General features: G+C 36.7%; 1 protein-coding gene across 1 annotated transcript; it reads right to left on the reverse strand.

Moving 5' to 3' along the window:
• Nucleotides 1-2,106: 2,106 nt before the first annotated feature.
• Nucleotides 2,107-22,895, reverse strand: ccdc73 (coiled-coil domain containing 73). Its single transcript, XM_028029522.1, has 21 exons — nucleotides 22,817-22,895; nucleotides 21,037-21,136; nucleotides 19,649-19,789; nucleotides 16,725-16,796; nucleotides 16,520-16,591; nucleotides 16,396-16,431; nucleotides 16,131-16,205; nucleotides 14,836-14,874; nucleotides 13,162-13,297; nucleotides 12,010-12,089; nucleotides 11,284-11,406; nucleotides 11,129-11,188; nucleotides 10,207-10,311; nucleotides 8,912-9,022; nucleotides 8,658-8,798; nucleotides 7,631-7,856; nucleotides 5,901-7,450; nucleotides 5,388-5,469; nucleotides 5,149-5,258; nucleotides 3,618-3,706; nucleotides 2,107-3,299 (listed from the first exon to the last, which is right to left on the reverse strand). Exons 2-21 carry the CDS (start codon nucleotides 21,079-21,081, stop codon nucleotides 3,122-3,124), a joined length of 3,471 nt encoding a protein of 1,156 aa, XP_027885323.1. The 5' UTR covers nucleotides 21,082-21,136; nucleotides 22,817-22,895; the 3' UTR covers nucleotides 2,107-3,121.
• Nucleotides 22,896-24,097: the final 1,202 nt, after the last annotated feature.

The following is a 24,097-nucleotide window of genomic DNA, read 5'->3' on the forward strand; positions in this document are numbered from 1 at the left end:
GTCCTCAAGGGCCAGTATCCTGCAAATGTTAGATGTCTCTCTGCACCCCTGGCTCCAATATTAGCTCACCAGCAGAGCTCTAGAGAGCTTGATTGCATGCTAGTGAGGCAGTTTTGCTATGTTCTTCTAGAGAATAGGACAAGAGACACATCTAAAACCTAAAAGTTGCAGGACAATGGCCCTCGAAGATTGGAGTTTGAGCTCATTGGTCTAATGCAACTTAAATTTCACAACATTTATGTTTGAATAGTAAAATTATTTGGCTTTTTTCGAGGAGTCGAGAAAATGGAAGTCGTGCTGGAGGTGGGAAAATGTTTTTCCCACCTCTAGGGGGTTTATTTTCACTTTAAATGAAACTCTACAACACAGCATGTACTGTGGGATGCATTGATGGAATGTGAATGTCAGCGGTCTCTTTATTTACTCTTCATATAAAACCATGGGCAGTAATTAACAGCAGGTATCCTCCCTATCCAGAGGGTAATTGACCATTTCAAAGCACCTTCATAACCAAAGACTGTGTACGCCTGTGCCATAAAACAAGCCAAGGAACCGAAACTGAGGGGAAAGGTGGCTGTGAGTGTATTAAAATTAAGACTTTTATATTCCACACCTCCCACATCCCTCACCCACTCCGTCCCTTACTCCCAGAAAGGATAAGGGTCAGCAGCAATGGGCTCAGTTGTCAAAACGCTCCAGGTTTCTTTATGAGGTCATTAACATTCAAGCATATTCATTATGAGTAAGTGTGGTTAGATGGATTAAGCACAGACTTTGTGCCACCATGAAAATGTTCATTCTTAAAATTACATATATGAGAAGACTATTTTTTTTAAGTCTTCAGAGAGAAAATTTGTTTTTTCTTCACAGAGTCAGAAACAGCTTCGCACACTGATTATCTGACAATACAATTTTCTAGAGCTCTTATGAAAGTTTGTTTTTAGAGGGTCGTTTCACTACATAAATATGTTAATTTCATCCTGATCTGTTAAATTCAACTTCAGCCATAAATTACAATTTTACCTGACAGATATTCTTTATTTCACCGACTAAATGTCTGGGTTTTAATCTTTCGACTAGGGCTTTCATTTCAAAAAAGTTTTTTTTTTTTTTTTTACAAGAACCACCATAAAAAGGATATAACTTCAATTTTGACACTATAATAAATTGTTTCAAAAACATTTTCATCATGACATAATTTTGCAGAGCTGTTAGTATCAATTTATCAGTCAAGAGAAGGGAACAAAGTCTTCCACATCACAATGAAGACAGTTCTCAATCTATGCTGATAAACTAAAATCGGACATTTATCAAAAAGTTTTTTAAAAGTCAAGACAGAATCTAGTCAGTAAGGTTGCCAATAGGCTAACAGCAATTTCCCTCTAAAATTGTCTTTATGCAATTCTTTCAAAAAAAAAGAAAAAAAAACACATGGAAGTGCTTGACTATCTTCTTCACATTGGGTATTCTAATATTTCTTCTGTGCTGGTGTAAAAAAAAAAAAATCTTACTATCTCTTTCCATGAAAATGAACAAGAGGTTTTCCACTGTAAATTAGCATTTTTAATGATGAAATTATGAACAGTTCCAGAACTAAATCCGACAGAAAATCTGTGTAGAATATACAGCCATAAAATCTGACTTTCTGTTCATACCAGGTGTAGCAAAGCTCAGAGCTCAGCTCCCGTCTTGTTCCCAGGAGAGGGAACAGGACAGATCCCGTAGAAACTTTTGCGAGGCAGTGTAGGCAAATAACTCTAAGGTTGAATGATAATTTCCTTGCTCTCAGGCAGCAAATGTGCCTTCAATAATGTTATTGCCCTGTCAAGATTCACTATCTTTGGACAATATTTTTTTTTTGTATGGGCTTTAAATTGTTGTGGAAAGAGAAATAAAAAAATATATATATTTTATTGTATTGTTTTTTCCTGCTTTTACTTGAATGCAAAGTCCGGTTATGTTTGTGATGCAGCATTTATTTTTGTCTTTATAAGATAAGTCACTGTATAGAATACCTAAACACTGTTCAAGCAGGGCTTAAGTTTTCATAAAACAGCCATTTTTGTCTCGGCCTCCCGATAAGTCAAAAAATCACATCAGTTCATCTGTAGGACAGAAATTATTTAATAACAGAAAAACTTAAATGACTTAATTTTCCAACCAACTGAAACAAAATCCAAGAAAATCATCTAGAATGCAACGAAGATAAAGAGCAATCATACCAAGGAGAAGCCAGCTGTCTGTGCTTCATGGTCTTTATATTTCACAACAGGAACATAAAGTTAATGAGATGCTAATTACAGTGAGCTAATTGGTCTGTATGTTCCCTAATTGATTTCTCTTAATTAGGGTTCGTGTATTCAGTGCTAATTGCTACCTCTATGGTTGTGTCTCTTAATTAGCATTAATAGGTGTTACCAGTTGTGTTCCAACATCTAATTTCACTTTTAACAACAACTGCATGGATTTAGACTAAAGGTTCCTTCACATTTAAAGCTCCTCTGAGGATATGAGGTTAATGTTAATTGCCATATTAATTAATGTGTTAATTGCTCGTAGAATTTTTTTTTTTTTCTTTTCCCCTAACAGCACTTTTGTTTTGTGGTAACATGACTGGGCTGTTTGCTTTGAAATATTTTAGGTTTATTCAGAGATAAAAAGGCATTTCACTGTCTTTTTATACCCTTTTATTTCAGGCTACTTCCTTTAACCAGGCATTGGTGGCTCCAAAACCCACTGCTAACAAAAACGCATTATGAACGTTCTTAAATTATGCAAAGTAAAATGATTTACAAAGTTCTGCTTCAAATTCAACTTATAAAAATACACAAAACCTTATCCAAACATTAGCTTAAACTTCTAGTTGTATCAATATTGCCTTCCTCCTGAAGCAGTTGCCCAAATCTGACAATGAATGAACAGCACAGAGTTCTGCGGATAAAGCAAACTTTTATGTACCAAAGTTAATGTGTAAAGTTACAAGGCAAAATTTTGTTTATTCATGTATGCTTTCAACTAAAGTTTCATTTTAGAACAAAAAAAAAGCTTTACTTATTAATATTTAAACCTAAGGCACGATAAATGAACCAACTTGTTAAACTTGTGGATACATCAGTTTTGTTCAGCTGTCAGTTCGTCGTCTTTTGGACAGTCGAAGCTTCTCGATGTTGAGAAAATGTTCGATCTTAGAGATCTGTGCTCTGAAAGCAGACTGCTGGGTTTCCCTCTCCTGGGAACAGGACAGATCCCACTCCGACTCTGACCCTGTAACTGGAGCTGAGCTCTGAGCTTTGCTACACCTGGTGTGAACAGAAATTAAAGTCACTTACAGTAAACACATTATAGAAAATTTGAGAAAAAATGTATCTATGGGATACATACAACCATATTTATTTACAGAGCTTGAATTTTTCACATTTGCCCCTTTCCCATCATAAACCTTCATGTATTTTATTGTGCTGCACAGCAACACAAAGTGGTGAGTAATTGTAAAGTGGAATTAAAGTGATGCGAGGTTATTACAATATTTTATAAATAAACTGTTACACATGTAAATAGTTAAAATAATTCACTTTTGGGTAAAAATAACTCTGAGAATCCTTCACAAACATACTTACTCCAGGTTGGTCTGCAGTGAACCTTTGCTGCTTGTATTAGAGGAGAGAGTGCGTGGAAAAGAACTGATGGACAAAGAAAGTGTCTTGTCCTGTGAAAAAGAAGACAACAAAACAAACCATAAATCAAACACTTTTACCTTTTAGCATCTTATCCTCAAATCCTGTCTGTAAAAAGATGTGGCAGTTAGAGGTTTGATTCGTTCTCAGAGGAAATGCAACACTAACTCAAACATAGATGTGAATCAAGTATCAAGCAGGAGCAAATGACATGTAAGAGAATCCAACTGAGAGAGTAGCCAGGTTCAGACTGAACTCTGGTTGATGCTCCCAGAGTTTCGAGTCTGCATGTAAAAAAGAAGATTTTGCTTGTCACTGTTATTTATTAAACTTTTTTTGCCCCTCAGTGCTGTATTGACGGCCAGTGCCTGGATTTGATCAAATCCAGAATGACAGAGCAGAGTTGGTGACAAAGGAGAACGAGGGTGAAAAAGAGAACAACAAGAGGGTGGAAAGTGAGTGAGAGACAAATGATGAAGTGAGAAAGGAAGAGGGAAAGTGCAACAGATAAAGATGGAGTAAGTGAGAAAGAAGGGGTACTCGAGGATCATTAGCTAGGTTTTCTTCCACAGGTCATTCGTTCTGTCTGTCTGGCTGTTAGAGAATGTCTGTGAGGTCATTTAAGTACTTTCACTCAACACCTGACTCAGCAGGATCCCCCAAAACGAAACTTTGTATGAGCATTTCATCTGGTCTGGGCATATACACAAATTTGCTCCTATATTTAAAGATTGTGAAAAGAAATGTCAAAAAGCCATTTTTGGGTCAGTGGGAAGCTCAGAGTGGAAGAACGAGAAGTACCCTTAAGGCACTTTGCATATTTCTAGTTCATATATTCTCCTCTGAGGCTTTTATGTAAAAACATTTCACATTCCTTTCCTGTTCAACATCAAATTAATCTCCTTCCCTTGACAAGTACCTCTGTAGCTTAAAATGAAACATTGCAATGATGATTTATAATACACAGAATATACTATATTTTGTTTTGTTGTTTTAATATAGAAAAGTTTGCTCCTATATTTAAAGATTGTAAATAAAGAAGAATAAAGAAGCACTGTGTGGAAAACTAAGTCCTTCCAATGAGTCAGAAGATTTTTGTATCATTTTTTGCCGTTATATCTCCCAGGAGTCTTTTTCTGAATGACTTTGTCAGTCCTCCACTCTTTACAGTGTTGTTTTGGTTTACTGATGTTAGCAAGCACTAATATCTGCACCAGAAACTTTATCACTTAATAAATAAATAGACTCAAAGAATCTTAAGCTTTTTCCTTGGCATTGTCATAACATACTTATACTATTGGGGATCAGATAACCAACTGATTTGTTTTGGAGGATTAGGGTGTCATTTACTTTAGTGGGTTCTGTTTTTTAAAGGCTGATTTTGCATTTTGGCCTTTTGTAATTAAAATGTTGAGTTGCTTTATCTCATTTGCTCCGTTGCATCTCAGTGGAATCTTCCTTTATAACAATTCACCGTTTCTGCTGGTTCCTCTCTGCAGTTTTCTTCCCTCTGTTGACCCGTCAAAGAGGATGTAGCTCCAGAAGCATTGAATAGATCTGATGCTCTCATTATGAGCAAGGGGACTTTAAAAAAAGGACAAGAATGACAATAAAGTTAGAAAAATCATAATAGCAGAGGGTAAACTTTGTGCAGTTGATATGTACGTCAACATATCACGAGTCATACAAGGATGAAAGGATTTTAACCATCACCTTTGTTGTGCTTGCTTTCGTTGAACATGGGTATAGTGCTGTGGGAATGTCCTGTGCTATCTGTTTGAGACACATCGGGAGCCTGAAAAACCAGAGCTTCATGAACGCCACAGGAACCCCAGACGTTATATACATTTTATTTTTGTGCAGCATTTATATTTAATACATTTAAGAAAATCTGTGGTTTCTCTGCTTCACTGAGAGCAAATTTCTGTCTTTGTTTCTGTTTTGCTTCATGACACCTTGTTGGTGGAAAGTGATGCCTTTGTCTAATTTCTAATAAAACTTCTAAAAAGTGCTGCTTTGGGTTTCTGTCTGCATGACTGTGCAACTTATTCTCATTTTTAAAGATAGAATTCTTAAACTAAGTTTTCTGAAATGTTTTGGTTAATTGTCACTTAATTTTTTTTGGACTCATTGTTACACAATGTAATATCTAGAAAGGTTTTGAAATTTGAGTTCTAAAACCTTGCCTTTGAAATACAGATATTTTATTATTTAATTGTGTTATACCTGGTTTAACTGTAGCAGGCCGGCTCCATCTGACTTTGGTCCCGAGCAGAATCGTTTCCTCTGAGCTGCCCCCCAGTCAAACAGAGACCTGCAAGGCTTTCTGCTCATCAGGGACAAATCAAACGAAGCATCAGGTCTCTTCTGGTGAAGCTGTGAACGGTCAAGCTCTGGCCATCCATTACCGTCATGACTTGGCAGAATAGAGAGACTCAAATCGCCTTTGTCTTGGGTTATTTCTTTAAGTCCAGGATCCTTCGGTGTGCTGGTTTTTGTTTCCTCCTGAATGTTTTCAGGTGAAACATCTGGGAGAAGGATAGCCTCCATGGATACATCCTTTAAACAGGATTTTGACGAAGGTATATGTACAGTTTCACATGTGTTTACATTTGGCTGAATCCACTTCCTCTTTTGTGCATCATCTTCATCATTAGCCACAGCAGAAGTCAGCCGCACACTCTCCTTCGCTGAAATTTCCGGTGGTGGTTCCCTCATTAACTCAGACTCTTTCCTGACGGGTGCATCAGTATTTTCATCTGTTTGGATGATATCGGCGTTGACGTGTGGAGAATTATACCTTCCAGTTTCAGTTTGGTTTGTTTGGCACACCTGGATGTTGTTTTCTTGCTCCAACTCTCCAGCAGGATTCTTCTGGGAGGCACATTCAGCAGGAAAAGCACCCAATGTTTCCCTGGGTGGGTTCTCATCTCCTGGAATCTGACAAAGTGTGATCGACTGAGCTTCACTACATGAAGTCTGATCCATTGTAGTTAAGATATGTATCTCATCTTCAGCACAGATGCTGTGTTGATCTGAAGTCACTTTGTGTTCATTTGTGCTGACAGTAAATTCACTGTTTACATTTCCATCCTTCTCTGTGGTTTTTAGAGAAACACGTTCTGTGGAGTTAAGGGGTTCACAGACAGTTGACGGCAGCTCAGTATCCATGAAGTCACTGACCTGCCCGCCGAGGCTCGCTTCAGTCATATCAGCAGTTGTGAGAGCTGGTATCTGTGTTTCTGGACTTTCTGGTGCATGCTTTGCTGACTCTCCTCTCTCTTTCACTCCATCTGTTACTTCTCCCTCTCCTCTAGCTCTTGTTTCTGTTTCTGGGTTACTGGTCCTCTCTGTCGCCTTTGCTGACCCCTCAGAATCCCTGTGCATGTCTGAACTATCTACCATTTGAACTGCGGTTGTTCTTTTTTCTGCAGGATTTCTTTCACTTTTCACATTTTCCTGAAATATTTTTTCCTCCTGCTGTATATTGTTGGTTTTCGTTTTGCTATCCTCCCCTCTCTCATGTTTCTTATCATTACCTTTTTTGTTCTCTTCATATGTTTCATATTCAAGTAATTCTGTAGATCCATTCAGTGAAGCGCACCCAGGGTTTGATGTACTGACACAGGTAGATTTACTCAGAAAACTCTGATCAAGTCCAATTAAGTCACTTGTACCAGCGGTTTCTGTGTTTTTTTCAGAATTATCAGGGATGCTGCTTGTGAAATATGATAACTGTTTAATCATTTCTTGCTGATTATTCACCTCGTCTTGACCTGGGAAGGAAAGGTATAGATGTTGACAAAATATGCTGTTTTAACTGCATTGTACTCAAAAACCCCACATCGTTTCATCATGAACTGATGGCATTTTTGGCCTAAAGATAAATAAGTTTAAGGTCCTCAAAATGGAACCAAAAACTATCCTTATCTCCTGTTTATATTCAGAAGGCTGACCTCCATTTGCTCCAGTAGAAGCAAGCTTTGAAGCTGTTCCTGTGTCCTTCAGACAATCCTGGATTTTGGCCTGAGAGGAAGCAGCGCACTGCAGACTGTCGAGGTCAGGCAGCTGAGAGCTGGAGTCTGGATCCTTAGCAGTTTCCTCAGCTCTGAATCTTTCCAAGACTGAGCTGAAAGGACTGAGCTGGGTCGCAACAAGAGGACTCTGACTGTTGTCTTTCATCTATGAAAGAAAATAGTCACTTAAATGCAATGAGATTATGGAATAAACTGTCAAAACCTTCAAAACTAACAGTATTTCACATATTTGTGTTCAGTTCTAAAACAAAACTGATCTAAAGTTATTATAGTTTATTTTTGACAGTTCAATTCTAGAACGGTCAACTGTTAAAAGGAATATTGAGAACTTCAAGTTGGCCATGCAGGTCAAATGTTTTGCAGTGCAATAGATTAACCTCAAATACAGTGTCTATTTTATACAGTTACAAAGACATAAACATTGAAAATCATTCAATTTGTTTTTTAAATAAGAATTTTTCTTATTTTTGCCTAAATTAGAATACCATATTACTTAAGTGAAAACGTGATGATTTGTAGCATTGGATGCATCTGCAGCTAAAAATACTTCTAACATCAACATGTGAAAAGCTCAGCCCTTTTTGCTTGACCTAATGTCAACACAGCTAATCTGTTGATTATTTTTTTGGATGAACCAATTAATAATTGAAGAGCAAAAGGTGAATCTGAGATTTTTTTGTGTGTAACAGAATTTGAACCATGCAGGTGAAGCTAAAACTACCTGGTTGGGACACATTTAAAGTATATATATATATATACACTTTGTTTGTCCAGTTTTGGCTTAATTACTACTCTGAACATGTTTTTCAGCAATTACTCTTTTTTTGAGTGCCTACACTCCAGCTAACAAATGATCAATTACTAAACTAGTCGACAATTATTTCAATAATCAATTCATCACAATTAATTATTTTAGCCTCAGATGTGAGTAAAAAGCATTTATTACCTGTGGCTTCCCGGCTTGTTGTGCTTGTGAGCTGGCCTGCAAAATCAGGTCTGCGCATTTCAGCTCAAGGCCTTCATAAGCTTCTTTCAATGTTTGAACGTCTGACTGCTCATTCTTAATGTGAGTCAGTAATGTTTCTCTCTGTGTGATCACAAAAACAAAGAAAACACAAGATTGAAAAGCTCTTGCTCTGAAAAAAACTTTACATTAAAAGTCTTTACATCACCTCCACTAAAGCGTAGTCTCTGTTTTACCTCTTTGTCCCAGTTCATCTTGGAAGCAGCGTAGTTCTCTGTCAGTTCAGCCACTTTGTCTTCCATTGTCTTTCTATTCTCTCGCATCACTTCGCGTTCTTGCTTAAGGGCCTGCCGTAAAATTAATTGCCCATAAGATTTCAATGCAATACTAAAGTTTTATGAGTTTATTTAACGTGAACAGAAGGTTTTAAACAGGGCCAAGAGAGAGAGAAAGAAAGAGATAGCACTGCTTGCTAATACAAATCAGGTTTCTTGTGTCATTTTAATTTAATAATTTTAATAAATTAATGAGTGAGAGAATTAAAATGGAGGGAGGTGGGGTGGCACAGAGCAAATGAAAGAGAACAATAAACTGCAGAGTCATAAATGGAGAAAAACATACTATCATTGAGCTGCGGGGGGATTTTATTCACAAATGTACACGTTGTGATATACTGCACCATATTCAGCAAATTTATGAGATGGAACAGAGACTGGCATTTATTCATGTCTTTGTACAAGTGTTTTCATAGTAATTTAAACGGATCCAGAAGAATGTTTTCCTTGTGCAGCACTTAAGAAGGTGCAGGGTTTCCAAGAAGGAATGAATTTGTTTCAGTCAAAAATAAAAGCATACACCTCCACAGTTCTTATGCCATGCAAAGAAATAACGAACAAATAGGGGTAAATTTTTTATCTGTGCTGATAATTCTTAAATGTATTTTTTATGTCCAACAAATGCTTGTAACGAGATGATAAATCCTGAATTGTACTAAAAATGTAACTAGTTGTCACTCATTCTGGAAAGTTATATTTTTGTTTTTAATCAATATAGTTGTACATCCTCTTTTGTATTATCAGCAAATTGCAACATAGTTAATTCTCTTCTGTTTTTACATTATTCAGAAACTACATTTTTATTGATTGGTTTGACTCTGTTATGTGCATTTTAGACAATCTTGAAAATAATTAGACTCAGAGCACAAAACAATTTTAACTGTCAGAAGGCTGATTGTAATTTGGCTCTCATGCAGCAGACCAATGATGGAAATAGAAATTTTTCCATTTGCAAGGAACTGGCACATCTGAAAGGACACCAGAGGGCAAAGTAGTGGGACAATGAGTTGAGTAATGTGTGACAAGTATTAGATGAAGCATCCAACTGTTAATAAAATTAATGAACAAAAGTCACAAGGTGAATCTGCAATTGTCAAGACTCTTTTACAGAGCTCTCATGTTTTCAGTGTGGGGAATCTTATGTGACTAAATGTTAAAGTTCTAAAAGAAAAATTAGAAAACTGAAAAAGTCTAACCTTGAACATCTCTGTTTGACTCTCCAGCTCCTGTTCGATTCTCCTTACGGTCTGTGTCTGACTCAACAACAGCTGCTGGTTGTGCTGCAGGGACCTCATCAACTTCTAAACACAGACCCACAGAACTAAATAAGAACATCTTTGGAACAGTCATTCTTTTCTTTGAAAGCTTTTACCACTAAACCAAAGATCTTGTGTGACTGAAGATGACCTATGAAAAGTTCCGTTTTGTGTTTCATATTAAGTTCAAACATCCTTTAAGCCAGGGGTCTCAAACTCCAGTCCTCGAGGGCCGCAAACCTACAGTTTTTAGATGTGCCACAGGTACAAAACACTGGAATGAAATGGTTTAATTACCTCCTCCTTGTGTAGATCAGTTCTCCCAGCCTTGCTAATGACCTAATTATTCTATTCAGGTGTGGTGCAGCAGAGGCACATCTAAAAGTTGCAGGACTGCGGCCCTCGAGGACTGGAGTTTGAGACCTCTGCTTTAAGCTATTCAGGCTCATGGGGTCATAGATGTCTATTTTTTTCCTTTTAACATTCTTTATATGTTAAGAGAAGCCTAAGAGGTCTGCATAAGTAGCAATCTAGTTCTTTATATAATGAAAACCATTTCTTTTTCTTCTCTTACATAGCCAATTTAGTACTTTTTTAAGTCGTTTTCAGCATTGCTGGACTGTACAGCTTAATGAAATCCACAAAAGTCACTGGCATACCAACATTACCAAGTTCCTCTATTCCACTCAAGCTTTGCCCTGAATGGTACAGAGAATTTATATTAATACAATAAAGTCCACGTGATAAAACAGGAAATTTCAGATTTGTACTATTTTATAGGAAATGTGATTCTGTGCATTTTTCCATTAAATTTTCAGAACATTTTACAATTATTCTAAACAAAAAAAAATAATGTTTTTACCTGCTTTTCTTCTCGTTCAGCAACATTGTCCTCCCTGAGTTTCTTGTTTATTTCAGACTCCTAAAAAAACATAACTTTGTTCTAACTTTCCAAAGGTCCAAATACACTGTTTTGGGACTTATTTAAGATCCCTGTTTTACTGATGCCCATGTTACCATGTGGAGTTTTTGTTGCAGCTCCTGTATGTGCTGTTCCCTCCCTAAAGGACTCTGGATCTTCTCATGTCTGACTGAGTTAATCTTTTCTTTTATGAGCTTGTTACTGACTTCCTCTAACTCCTGCGAAAGAATCAGACAAAATGCAAAAACATTCAGACTTAATAGTTGTTGCAAAGTCAACATTTCAAAGTAATCAGGTTGGCATCTTTAGGAAAACAACTTTTGTACCATGATTCTTATTTTAAGCATATTATCCACTGTGGTTAAAGTTATTATAAAACTGTAATACGTACTGAGATTATGATGAAGACTGAACTGGATTATGTGTAATTGCATCTAAATCTGATTGTATGTCAGATTGGACTTCCTTGCGTTGATTTAATTGAATCTGAACCAAATTGGGATCTGTAATGACAATTATGAACTGATACTGGATAAATAAATTGAACTGATTTAAAGAATCTTTTAAAATGCAGTTGGGTTATAAAAATGTCATTGTCATTTTGACCACCATAACCATTTTACACTAGAGCCACATTCACCCATTCGCTCACACGTTTATGTGCGCCTATCAATACGCAGATTTGATAGGCAACTTGGAAAGTTTTCAGGGGAACAACGGCAGGTGACAGAAGGAAGCTGGAATGAAATCTACAACTCTCCGATTGATGACAACTCCCCCCACTGAATCACAGTCAAATGTAATTTGTCTCGTCTTCATACCTTCTTAAGTGAATCAATGATTCCTTCTTGTTTTTCTCTGGCAGAAGTCAACTTGTTATTTATCTTCATGGCTTCATCAACTTTAGGAAAAATACATATTAGATTGCCATCAAACATGACTGCATGACATAAGTATGAAGTCTGACAACACTGAAGTAGGACAAGTAGAAGAGACAATAAAGGTTATCATTTAGTCAAAGAGATTGTAAAAGTACTTCATCTTTTTCCAGATCCTAAACTGCCTTGTGGGCTTATGTGTATTACAGCCAGAAAAAGAAGAAAAAGATCTAATATAAGAGGACGTAGCTTGTCCAAACCGACTAACACAAAGATATGCCATGAAAGTAAGAGCAGAGTAGGATTTTTAAAGGGCAGGGAAATTATGTGAAAGATTGGTCTTATCTGGTGTCAGCAGAGTGGGAATTCTTTCTTGGCTTACATGTGTTAAACATTGCTGCCAAAAAGAGCACATTTTTCATTTTTCACAGGTTATCAAAATAACCCCAAAGGGGCATTTAGACAAACTTGACAATGCCCTCTGCTTGTAACTTAAATTGTAAAATAATGATGTAGATTTAGTGCAAAAGATTGAAAGTCAGAAAACTTGTACGTGAATCAATGTGCTGCTGCAATACCACATGAGCCAAACAAAACTCCATCTTCAGTTTGAACATCATTTTCAGCACTTTATCAAACAGCAGAAGAAAGTAACGGCAACACAGAGACAAGTTCAAGCATTGAACTTGATCTGATTGTTTTGAGCTAACTTGGCCTGCATTTTACAACCTAAAATGTACAATTTTAGGTTAAACACAGGGGATGTGTTTAATACACATCCCCTGTGTGTTAATCATGAAAATGTTTTAGATTTTTTTTTTAAATGTTTATTTCCATATTTATTGTCCTCAAGGGCCTGTGTGTTGCAATTCTTAGATGGATAAATCAGGAAATACAAAAATAGAACATTTTACTTTTCTATTTTAAAAAGTAAAATTTGTACAGCATGAATTACAGTTTGAAGACCAAACTATAAAATAAATAAATAATATATAATAATTATATTATTGAATTATCAATAAAATAATTTACAGATGTCACTTCAATAAAATATCAATGCTCCTTTGCATCTATTTTTTTATCTAGTCATATTACCATTCTGCTCCAGTTTGTCATGAGCCTGCTTGACCATAGCGCACTGTCTGGAAAGAGCACTGAATCTTTTCTCCACCTCTGCCAGTTGCTTCAGGTGGCTGTCCTTTGTGCGACTCTGCAGGGCCAGCTTCTGTTCCTGTGGAGGACCCGCAGTTAAGATTAACCAGAGGGGAAATTCCACTTAAATGTCTGTCTTCATTGTTGCTTTAAAAGAGTGGAGGCTCTGGCAGGAACAAGTCATCCACATCAAATGGTGAAGATCACCATTCAGCACACACAATTCAGCAAACAAATCAACTATGCACCCACATCAAAGCATGCCAAAGACCTGAACAATGCTATGGGATGCTTCATTGACAAAGACATGATTTCATTAAACCTGTGATCCTGAAGCTGATGAAGGCAGCAGTTCCACTTTACTAAACGCCATCAAGAAAATTCTTCCCAAATAGCAAAATCCCCAAGATGTTCTCAGAGGTCAAAGCTCGTGTGCAGTAGCAAGGGACAAAAGGGAGTGTAGTTTTCCGCAACAGCTGATTTGTGGACTAGCAGTGGTGGAGGTGGAGAACCATACATTAGTCTCACAGTGAGTTTCCTCTCTCTGGAGAGGAAACTGAAGTCCTTCGCTTATGTATCTGCTCTGTCTCCTCAAACCCTCAGTTGGTTGTGGTAGTTGGCTGCTTGTACTTTATTCCTGAAAAAGGGGAGTTTTTTCTCCTCACTGTCTCTACATGATTGCTCAGTATGAGGAGTTGCTGTAAAGTCAGTGAATTCGACGCAAGTGCTTGTCTACTGCCACTATGTTGTCCAGGAGAGTGAATGCTGCAAGTCAAGGGTGCAACCAGTTGGGCTTCTTTAGACAGAATTTTTTTTTAACTACTTTGAATAATTAACTGGGATTACTGCCCTGTTTGATAACTAGGATCAACCGGAATTGAAATTATATTTTTGCAAATTTCCTCAAGATGAAATTTGTTGTGAAATGGCGCTATATAAATAAACTAAAATGAATTGAATTAATTTTATGATCATTTCTGTTTTTCATCAGTTTCTGTTATTACCTTCTTCTAAGCTGTATTAAAAATGCTCAGCTATAAAGCACGAGTCTGTGAAAAAAGTATTTTTAAAGGCAGGCACAAAGAAATTAGGAAAACTTGTCCTGAATTCTGTCAGACACAGATTACAACAGAAGAAGAAGTAGTCAAATATTTAAGATGATCCCTGTTTAATGGAGCTAGTGGCCGAATGTTTCAGAAGCATTAAAGAATCAACTCCGCTCATGCTTCAGAGCACTTTAATGCTCTTCAAACTGCTGCTATAGTTTGATTGTCTGTATCAAGCTGATTTTTTTCCACCTTCCTCATTTTACCTCCCTTCACTTCCATCCCTCTCTCCAGCTCTCCAATCAACCAGCTCTATTGAACTCCCTCTGAATCTGCTGCCAAGAAGGTTAAACTGAGCGAAGACCAGTTATAAAATATTTTAATAGAGATATTTCCTCTGCTGTGGTGGCAGTTCAAAGAGTCACACACTCCCCGTCTCTTACTCGTGATGAGCTCTTCCCTCTCAACCAGTGCCTCCTTAGCACCAGTCTCTCATCTTCCTCTTTTTAATTCTCCTCCCTCCCAAGAATTACCTGTCAACAGATTGTATAAATGGAGGATCCCTCCTTACCAGCTCACTCGATTTCTTCTCCAAGTTGTATTTCAGCAACTGTGTAAAAAAAGAAAGAAGAGAAGGTGCATTCAATGACACTTTATTTTTTCTTTTAAACCAGAAAGTAAGGATGACACAATTTTACAGAACAATTTTTCAGAGTAACACAAGGGAAAAAGAAACCAGTTAAGTTGCTTTTGTGAAAAATATTCTCCAGTGTCTAAGAAAGTTGAATTAAGTCTTAGGCTTATTTATTTCCAAAAGACAAAACAAATACTCAAAAAATACAATAATTTTAATTTGGAGGTTTAAAGTGAGACAGGAATGTATGAGACAAGAAACAAATCACTAGGCCTCAGAAATTGTTAATATCCAGTTTCATCCTTCCTCACTGTTTAGTTTAGTTAAGGCATTAAAACTACTTGAAGAATTTCAGAAAACCTCAGAAACGGAGTTTAAACATTGCTTATTTTTTCCAACCCGGCACGCTCATGTGAAAGTACAAAACGAGTTGAGAGTTACGGGAGGCATGGTGGATTAATGCATCGCAATTACACACCGATTCACAGGACCTTTAATTGACCGCCTGGTGAATTTCTATAGAATTAAGATTTCAGAGTGTATCTTTATATTGATGCTGGGCTGCAAGCAAGATTCATCCTAACTGTAGATTTTATTTTTACTGATGTTTTTACCCCAGTGAAAGTAATGCTGACTCAGTGCTCTTGTCCCCATTTTTTTTAAATGTTTACATTTTGAAACCATTTTAATCTGCACCAATATCAGTTTCAAATTAGTTTAAAATTTTACTATGAATAAAATAAAAACAATGCTAATTTCGATTAAACCGAAACATTCACACATGGTAAAGTTACATCATGTTTGAAGTAACTTCATTCCTGATTGTTACTCATGTGAAAATGTTTTAAATTAAAGAAATTTATCACACCAAGGCACACTAATGAACTTCATTTAAACCAAACACCACCTACATTGCCTCCCAGATGGAATATCAAAAACAGACTCTATTGTCTCTGTAACAAAGCTGGGTTGTTAAAGTGCAGCCGGCCATGTGGACAGCCGTATATCACCTCTGTGTTGTCAAGCCTGCAGACAAACTGCCCTCAAGTCAGACCTTTGTCCTTTACTCTGATCAAGCATGACTTTTTTTATCTACTTGTGCTGTTGAGTGCCTTAATATGAATATGTTTTATTCATTTATAAATAAAGGGGGAAAAGAAAAAATAAAGGCTTTTCCTTCTAGAAGGAAAACAGAGAAAAAAGAAAAGACTGAATGCTGAACTTCTCAATACCTGTAATGACTTCAGCTCTTCCTTTAAATTGTTAATCTCCTTGTCCTTTAACTCTGCACTGACCTGGTATTTCCCCTGAAATGTGATATTATTATTGTGAGTGTCAAAAACAGCAATAAATACCAAAGCACAGTACGGAAGAATCCCCTCCAAGGGCCAAGACTTTGTGCCTGACACAAGTGAATTTACTACTCCATTTTAGCATTAACTGAATGAAATGCACTTTCTCCCAAAATGTTTCAGAGAAAAAATAAGCTAGTTGTACCTTCTCCTCCTCAGAGTGTTGTAATTTGACTTGAAACTACAAGAAGAAAGATAAATTATATTTAGGATTTATGAATTAATACTGTGATTAAAAAGCTTTGTTTGGATTTTAATCTAAAACACACCCTTTTTTTCACAGAGTCAAGTGAGTCAGTGTGCTGCTTTGTCATGGTTTCTATTTTATGTTGAAGGGATTCCTGTTGCACAAAGAAAAAAAGACTGAAGTTTTATTCATAAATCATTCATGGATCATTACATATAATTCAGGACTTACAACTGAGTTGTTCTAAAAGACAACTGTGCAAAGAGGTTTGTTACTGTAAGCTGTACCTTTTCCCACTCCAGCTCCTGTTTCTCCAGCGCAAGCTTACTGATCTCATCCTCAAAGCGCGTCTCTGCATCCTAAAACATGAGAAATGATAATCTCACTAAAACTGACACCAAGAAATGTTTCTAGAAAAACAACTGTCCTAGGCTCAAGATACTTTCTCCACAGAAAAAGAAAGAAGAGGAAACTTCATTATATCTCTGGTGTCACATTACTTACTGACCTCTGACTACTTGGTTAGTTTCTCCAATCTAATAATTGATTGCACTTTGAATGTGACTAGAAATAGTGGCCAAAATTCCTAAATAAAGCCCAAATGTAATCTCAGACAGACTGAACATTTTGTCATTTAAAAGCTGAAAGGATAGCTTTAAGTCAGTGGTATCCAAACCTTTTCGTCCTGGGGCCAAAACTGGCAAATCTAAACTATTCACAGACCACAAAATTCATTAAATTTAAAGTACCCCTGCTTTAATAAAGACAATGAGACTGACATTCATTGTCTCTATTTAGGCTGAATTTCTACAACACATATACGTTAAACACAGTCCTGTCAAAGTCCAGCTAAAAATGCTATTGTAATCATATTATTTAGCAATAGCATAACATCTTTTCCTCATTGTATAGCACAAATGTGGGAAACGGGTGTTTTCATATTTACTGATTTGGTGCTGCTGATATTCCATCATAAGTAATATCCGATACAGAACCTGTGAACATGACATGCACTCATCACTGGCAACCACATATCCATTGTCTTTGCAGTCGTCATTCACACTATGAACTCTGAACAGTTCACAGAGCCACATAGGACAAATAACCAAGCATATACAAACATGCAGACCTAAGAACAATTTAGAGAAACCAATTAACCCAACAGTCATGTTTTTGGACTGCTGGAAGAAGCCGGAATACCTGGAGAGAAGAGAAGAACATGCAAACTCCATGCAAAAAGACCCCAGACCAGGATTTGACACTAACTGCACCATCATGCAGCACTCAAAGGCAGACGTGTTGACTTAATATTAGGCTTTAAATGAGCAAGAATTGGGTGCGTGAATTTGAATTTGTTGTGTTTTTTTTTTATTCAGCCATGCATAAAAAACCCACTAACTGTTTCCCCTCTGCCACTAAAGGAAGGATATTATGATATTTATGCCCCTAGAAATGGTATGCAAACTTTACACAGGGCTCTGTAGATAAGAGCATCTCAAATGAAAACACTTTCTAAACTAGATCACCGGTTAGTAAATTTAAATGGGGATTAACGCTCGGAGACTGAAGTCCAAGCAGACAAAGTATAAAATAAATAAAAGTGTTCTCTCCCATTCTTTGGGTTAATAACTTTGGAGTTGAGCCACTACTGCAAACTGCTTTAAGTTTCTCTGGTTTAGTCCACCGTATCTTTTTGTAGAAGCACCCTGTGAGAGTGGAGCATTAAAAGGGAGGTTATATTTGTGGAACGCCATCCCTATCCTCCCTCTTCCTTAGGAGAAGGCAGGTAAAAGTCAACAGCTCTCTCTGTATATGCAATACTTTTTATGAGCATGTGGGAGCTGGTTGGCTCTGTGAATTTATTTTATAAGTTCCTATTAAAGTATGCTACCAGCGTGGCACTGCATTAAAAAAAACAATAATAAAGTATAGAATATAAAGCTGATATTTTTGGGGGCTGGAGAATAATTACAGTGAGAGGGTGTTTAAAAAAAATAAGACTGTAAAAACAAACTGAAAGGCTTTATTAAGCTTTGGAATCCTCATGAATCAAATTGTGATCTTTAAATATTTTTATTTTCCCAAATTATATCCTTTACATTAAATGTATTCCTTCTGTTTAAGATTTATTCAAAGAGAAAATCTCAAGAGCAGTTGACACAAGCTGTACAAAAGTCAACACCAATGTCCATCTACATAATGATCTGCATTATGAATCTTTTTTTTGTTATTTAATTGCTGTTATGAATGGTTGGTTTTTAATAGGCAATGAAACTGCCAAAACTATTGTATAAATTTGCATGGAAGCTTAAAAATGTGATACATTTAAAGTTTAGTTGAAAGTAATTACAAAATTTATCCTTAAATTCCCCAGGATCACAGCATGATTTTCATTTTAATCCAAATTTTGTGAAAATTCTTTTTAAAAACAATTTATTATTGTCACAAACTACCACCATTGAAACCATATCCAGAATTACTTTCTTTTTTTTCAAATCTGAAGCAGTGAGCGAGCAATGTGTTGCACTCAGAAACTCCCTGGAATTTGACCTGCTGAGGAATGTCCAGCAGTGTTGTGTCACCCTCTTGATTCCCAACGCCTCCACTCTGAACAGCACCACTGCAAAGTGTTATTTTGCCTGAGGATGATAAGATGCGATAATGTTTTTGTCAGAGTTAACAGGACAATAACAATAAAATTCAAATGGCAACAAATGACCAACATCCCATTTTTGCTCCTTTAAGCTTTAAGTACTCTCATGTTGAAAGAGCTTGCCAAAGGGGCAGCGGGAAGATTTATGTTTCAAGCAAGCAAATTTACTCTATACTTAGTTGTCAAGTGCTAAATGGCTTGTGTGACCCCAATCCTGTTTTTAAATGTATGTAACCCAGCTGGGCTCGTCCTTGATAGCCGGAAGCATTTGGTTGAGCAATAACATGAAACCAATTTCCTCAATATGAAATCTCACAGCTATGATCGGCAAACAGCACACCATAGGCGCCACTCTATCATTCATCAATAGGAATTTTAACTGTAGAATTAAAAGAATCAGGACAAAGAGGAGTGTCCTTGGTTTAATGCAATTACATAAGACATCTATCATTATCCATCAGGTTTGTCGCAGATTGTTATGTAGTGAAAAGTAGTTGACCAAAGGGATTTAAAGCTTTTCTCCTAGTAGGTCAGTAAAGGGTTCAGTGACTACATTACCCTTCGAATAAGAAGCTCTTCGACGAAGTCCTGGAGGTCAGTTTTAAACTCCAACAGCTGGACTAAAATTGGAGCTCCACCTTCTGTTTGACCGTGAGAGCTGGACAGAAAAAGCTTCTGTTCTGAAGCAGGGTCTTCCAACTGCATCAGAAAAACAAGTAGTTTTATGGTCAGACATATTTGCTAAATTGGTGAATAGTTCTCTTGCTTTTTGAAGCTCACCCTTACAGAGCTGCAAAAATATCACTGATAAAGTGAATTGTAGCACACTGAAAGTTAGATGGAAGCAAAACCTTAACAAGCAACATGGATAATCACAGTGTTGGGACTATTGTAAAGGTAGAGGGATATTCATAGAGTGTGGACTTGAGATGGAGTGAATTCTTGAAAAGCAACAACAAAGACATATTTAGGATATATGCAACAATGTCCTGAATATACTCCTGTTGCTGGGCTAAGGAGCAAAAGAACTGGACTGTTGCTCAGTGGTTCAGAGTAATGCAGCGATGCTTTTCATTTGGAAAACAAGTTCTTGGAGTATGGATGAAGAGTCTATAGCCTCAAAACCCAAGTCGCTTCAGTTGAGGCCATTTCATCTGCTCATGACAGATGACTTGGGTCAATGTGTTGCAAAGTCGTTTTTTCACAGTCAGTCAACTTGAATGACTGTCAAGATCAGTCAAGTTGGAGGTTAGCAAACTGGTTTGCCAACCTTAAAATTCACTTGATTGACTTTACTATAGTCTGTCTCAAAGGTGAGAGGGTTTAACAAGTCTCCATATTAAAAACACATACATTCAAGGTTAAAAACACCCACAATAAGTGACAATATAATTCACATTCATACAAAGAAAACAACTAAATTAAAACAATTCTATAAAGATAATGTAGCAGCCTTGTTTGGTAAGGTTATTGCAGAAAGGACACATGATAGAACACCTTATTCTTCCCTTGACCTACAAGCTTTATGGGAGGGGTCCTCTAATCAGGTCTGAGGCCCAGTTTCCTACAACTCTTAGATGTCTCTAGTCTAGTCCAACACACCTGAATCAAATGGCTGAATTACCTCCTTAGCATAAGTCTCCAGACTTCTGCTAATAATGTCACTATTTTATTCAGGTGTGTTGAAGCAGAGGCACATCTAAAAGCTGCATGACACCAGCCCTGGAGGTCTGGATTTGAATATCCCTGCTTAAAGAAAACCATCAAAAAGACTTGAAAATTATGCAAAGAAATGTAAATAGAAACAGATTCCAGAGAATAAACATCATAAAATAATTGTGGCAGTGATTACAATAACTGGCATTTTTTCTTGTAATCGTTTTCTGAATTGGAAAAGAAAACAGTGATATTTACAATGATATTTATCTTGAAAAGAGGTAACTTACAGCAGAAAAGGAGAGGGCTGTCTCAGACTCTGCTTTAGAATCCATTGAGAGTTACTTCAGGGCAGGCAAATATCCCTCTGGGTCACTTTCTGCCTGTTAGCTGAGATTAAAAAACATTTTGTTGAAAAAGGTTAATAGAATGGGCATTTTAATAAGCACTAGCACGCTCCTTTTTAACTCAGTAGTTTATAATTACTCCCTGATCTGTAATTTTTACTGCTAAATGATTTTTGTGGGAATAATAGCGTGAAACATTATTGCCTCATAATGCTCATTGGTCACTATAATCTAACGTAATGTCTTTGAAATGACCATTAAAAGGCTTCTTTCTTTGTTTTACACCACTTCCACTCCAGTGAGGAGATAACATCCTGATTTGCAATCTAGGTTAAAATGAACCTGCCCATTGACACTAATAGGGGTCAGAGTAATAACACTGGATCGACAAATTGCATTGTCAATGCTTTATAAATTATCTAGGTTATTTAAAATAACCTGTGCATGGTCCTCTGCAACTACTTCCATCACCTGCGAATTCACAAAACAATGAGTGACACAAACAAACACTCTTTATACACACAGACACACATACACCAAGTGGAAAATAATAATATTTAAGTGGGAGGTCTCCACTAACCACTGGTTTCTTAATAGAACAGACCTTTTTCCCTCACATTTAACCTTTGCCAGTATCAATCATGCTGCAGAATTAAATGATCCCTGATAGAACTGGATACTATCATAAAAAGACACTCTGACCCCAGGCTAAGGAGTGACTTTGAAAGGAATGGTGTGAAATGTTTCTAATGTGCACGTCGTGCACATGAATGAGTTTGTCAGTGTGACCACTCGAGTAAGAAACAATGTCTTTATTTGCTTTTCTGTGATTCACTTGAGCAGGTATTAACCAATTTCTACCAAGCCACAAAGACATATCAAAGGAAGTTCCAGTCATTAAACTGGAACATTTCAACAAAGAAACATAACGTTTAAAACAAAACCTTGAAGTGACTTTTGCTTCCAACTCCTCTGTGCTCCAGCAAGATAAAGAAAAGACTCTTTGATACAATAATACATCAAATCAGACCACAAAAAATAATAACAGTAATCCAATAATGCAACACTGTACAACCCAGTTGTCTTTCCTCAAATAATAATAAAATGGATAACAATACAATACTATTTATATTTTTAAAACAATATTTGGTGTAAAGGTCTAGATCAGGGGTCCTCAAACCCAGGCCTCCAGGGCTGGAGTCCTGCAACTTTTAGATGTGTCCCTGGGCCAACACATCTGGATCATTATCATCGACACCCACAATCCAGTCTGGCAGGCGGCAGTAAATGTGCTTTAAGCTGGTTTGCCAACCTCCAATAAAACGCATAAGAAAAAGAAGAACACCTGGATCAAATGACTAAATTACCACCTCTGAAGTCAAGATCTCTAGAGTTCTGGTAATGACCTGATTATTTAACACAGGCAGGGAGAAGCAAAGGCAAAAATCTTCCTCCTGGTCAAAATACTGTGACTTGAGTCATTTATATAACTTTGACGTACTGAAATTACGGCTAATTTCCTCTTAATAGAAACAGTGAGTTGGAGTTACCCAAACCGTTGATAACGTCACGAACCAGAGTACACTAAATTTCGACGGTTTGTTTTCCATAAACCGTTTCTGATATCACATTCATATAAAGAAACATGATAAACCGGAGGCTAAGATAGCTAAAACGACAACTAACAAGAATTAGTAGCTACAACGTAATTTTAGCCACTCACGGTGTTCGTCCAGTTTGTTACCCATCAGTGGCGTATCCTCGACTAATGCGCATGCGCACCGCTGCAATTTTGCGCGTGGAGCCGTTTTAACGTTAAATGCAACCAACCATTCTGTAATAAGTTTTATACAAATAAAGATAATGAAAATTGAATTAATTTTTAATTTATTAGATTAGAAAATTACATATTTAAAACCTTATGCTTGTTTATTTCCAGTTTTAAATATTTTTATTTTCAAAATGTACTTTTCATATCATGATCATGTCTACGTGTGACATACTTTACCTTGAATATATATTCTTCAAAAGAATCTTTTAGTTTTTTTTATAATTTCCGTTCTCTATCTTGCGAAGACAAATCGAGAGAAATAGTAGTATTTGATGTGACATAAACAACATTATTTAAAACATGACAGTAATTGTTTTTAACGTTTTATTTGTTCTGTTTGTGAAACATTGACAGGCAGTTTGCATGTGATACAGTATGATATAAAATGCAAAAAGAAATATAGAGTAAATGCGACTTTTCCAAATAATTTTACACAAATATATGTTTTATCTCCTCCGAGCATCAACATTTTCTCTTTATTGTTCCCATGAAGTCCATAAGAGTTGACTAAGAACTCGAGACATCAGAAGTAAGTTTTCGAACATTTTCCAAACAAATCTCAAGAATGAAGAGGTTCATTGACCTAGTTCAAAGTTCAGTGAGAGCTTGATAACTGCTGCCACCAAGTGGCTAAATGTAAGATTGCACCTCAGCTACACCCTACCTACATTTTCTCCCGCGTGTTGGGATTTATCAGAGAAAAATAGATAGGAAATTGTATTCACAATCAAGCTTTCCTGTGAAGAAGGGATAGTTTTCTTGTGCTATAATCTTATTTTTAAGTAAGCCTCCCTCTTCCTGTCACCAACAGAAAATACATGGCTAAAGTATATGGGTAAAATACAAGGTAAACATCCATTATGATATTTTAGTTATATGTGGCTGTGGCTGGGGAGGGGGAAGTCTGGGCCTCCCTTCTGAAGCTGCTACCCCCGCTGACCTGACCCCGGATAAGCGTAAGAAGATGGAGTTATATGTAAATAAGAGATATCTGGATACACTATAGGAAATCAAGATGTACTTAAATATACTCCATGACCTGTTTTAATCAGCAACATTAACACAAAATTTCAAAAGTCGCATTTCTCAGATTGTTTTGCGACACGGATAAAAGATAGGCTTTTCCAAAACTAGAATTGGCCGTTTCTACAGAACGTGCTCTTTGTGCATTTC

The sequence above is a fragment of the Xiphophorus couchianus genome, chromosome 2 (genome assembly GCF_001444195.1).
Source record: "Xiphophorus couchianus chromosome 2, X_couchianus-1.0, whole genome shotgun sequence".
NCBI lineage: Eukaryota > Metazoa > Chordata > Actinopteri > Cyprinodontiformes > Poeciliidae > Xiphophorus > Xiphophorus couchianus.

What these genes read in the sequence shown, in the direction of transcription:
- ccdc73 (XM_028029522.1), bottom strand. Translation starts at nt 21,081, where the DNA reads ATGGATTCTAAAGCAGAGTCTGAGACAGCCCTCTCCTTTTCTGCT. An exon ending in AAGAGCTTCTTATTCGAAGG is followed by an intron (nt 16,797 to 19,648) that starts GTAATGTAGTCA and finishes CTCATGTTTTAG; the next exon opens with GATGCAGAGACGCGCTTTGA. An exon ending in AAGAGCTGAAGTCATTACAG is followed by an intron (nt 14,875 to 16,130) that starts GTATTGAGAAGT and finishes TTTTTTACACAG; the next exon opens with TTGCTGAAATACAACTTGGA.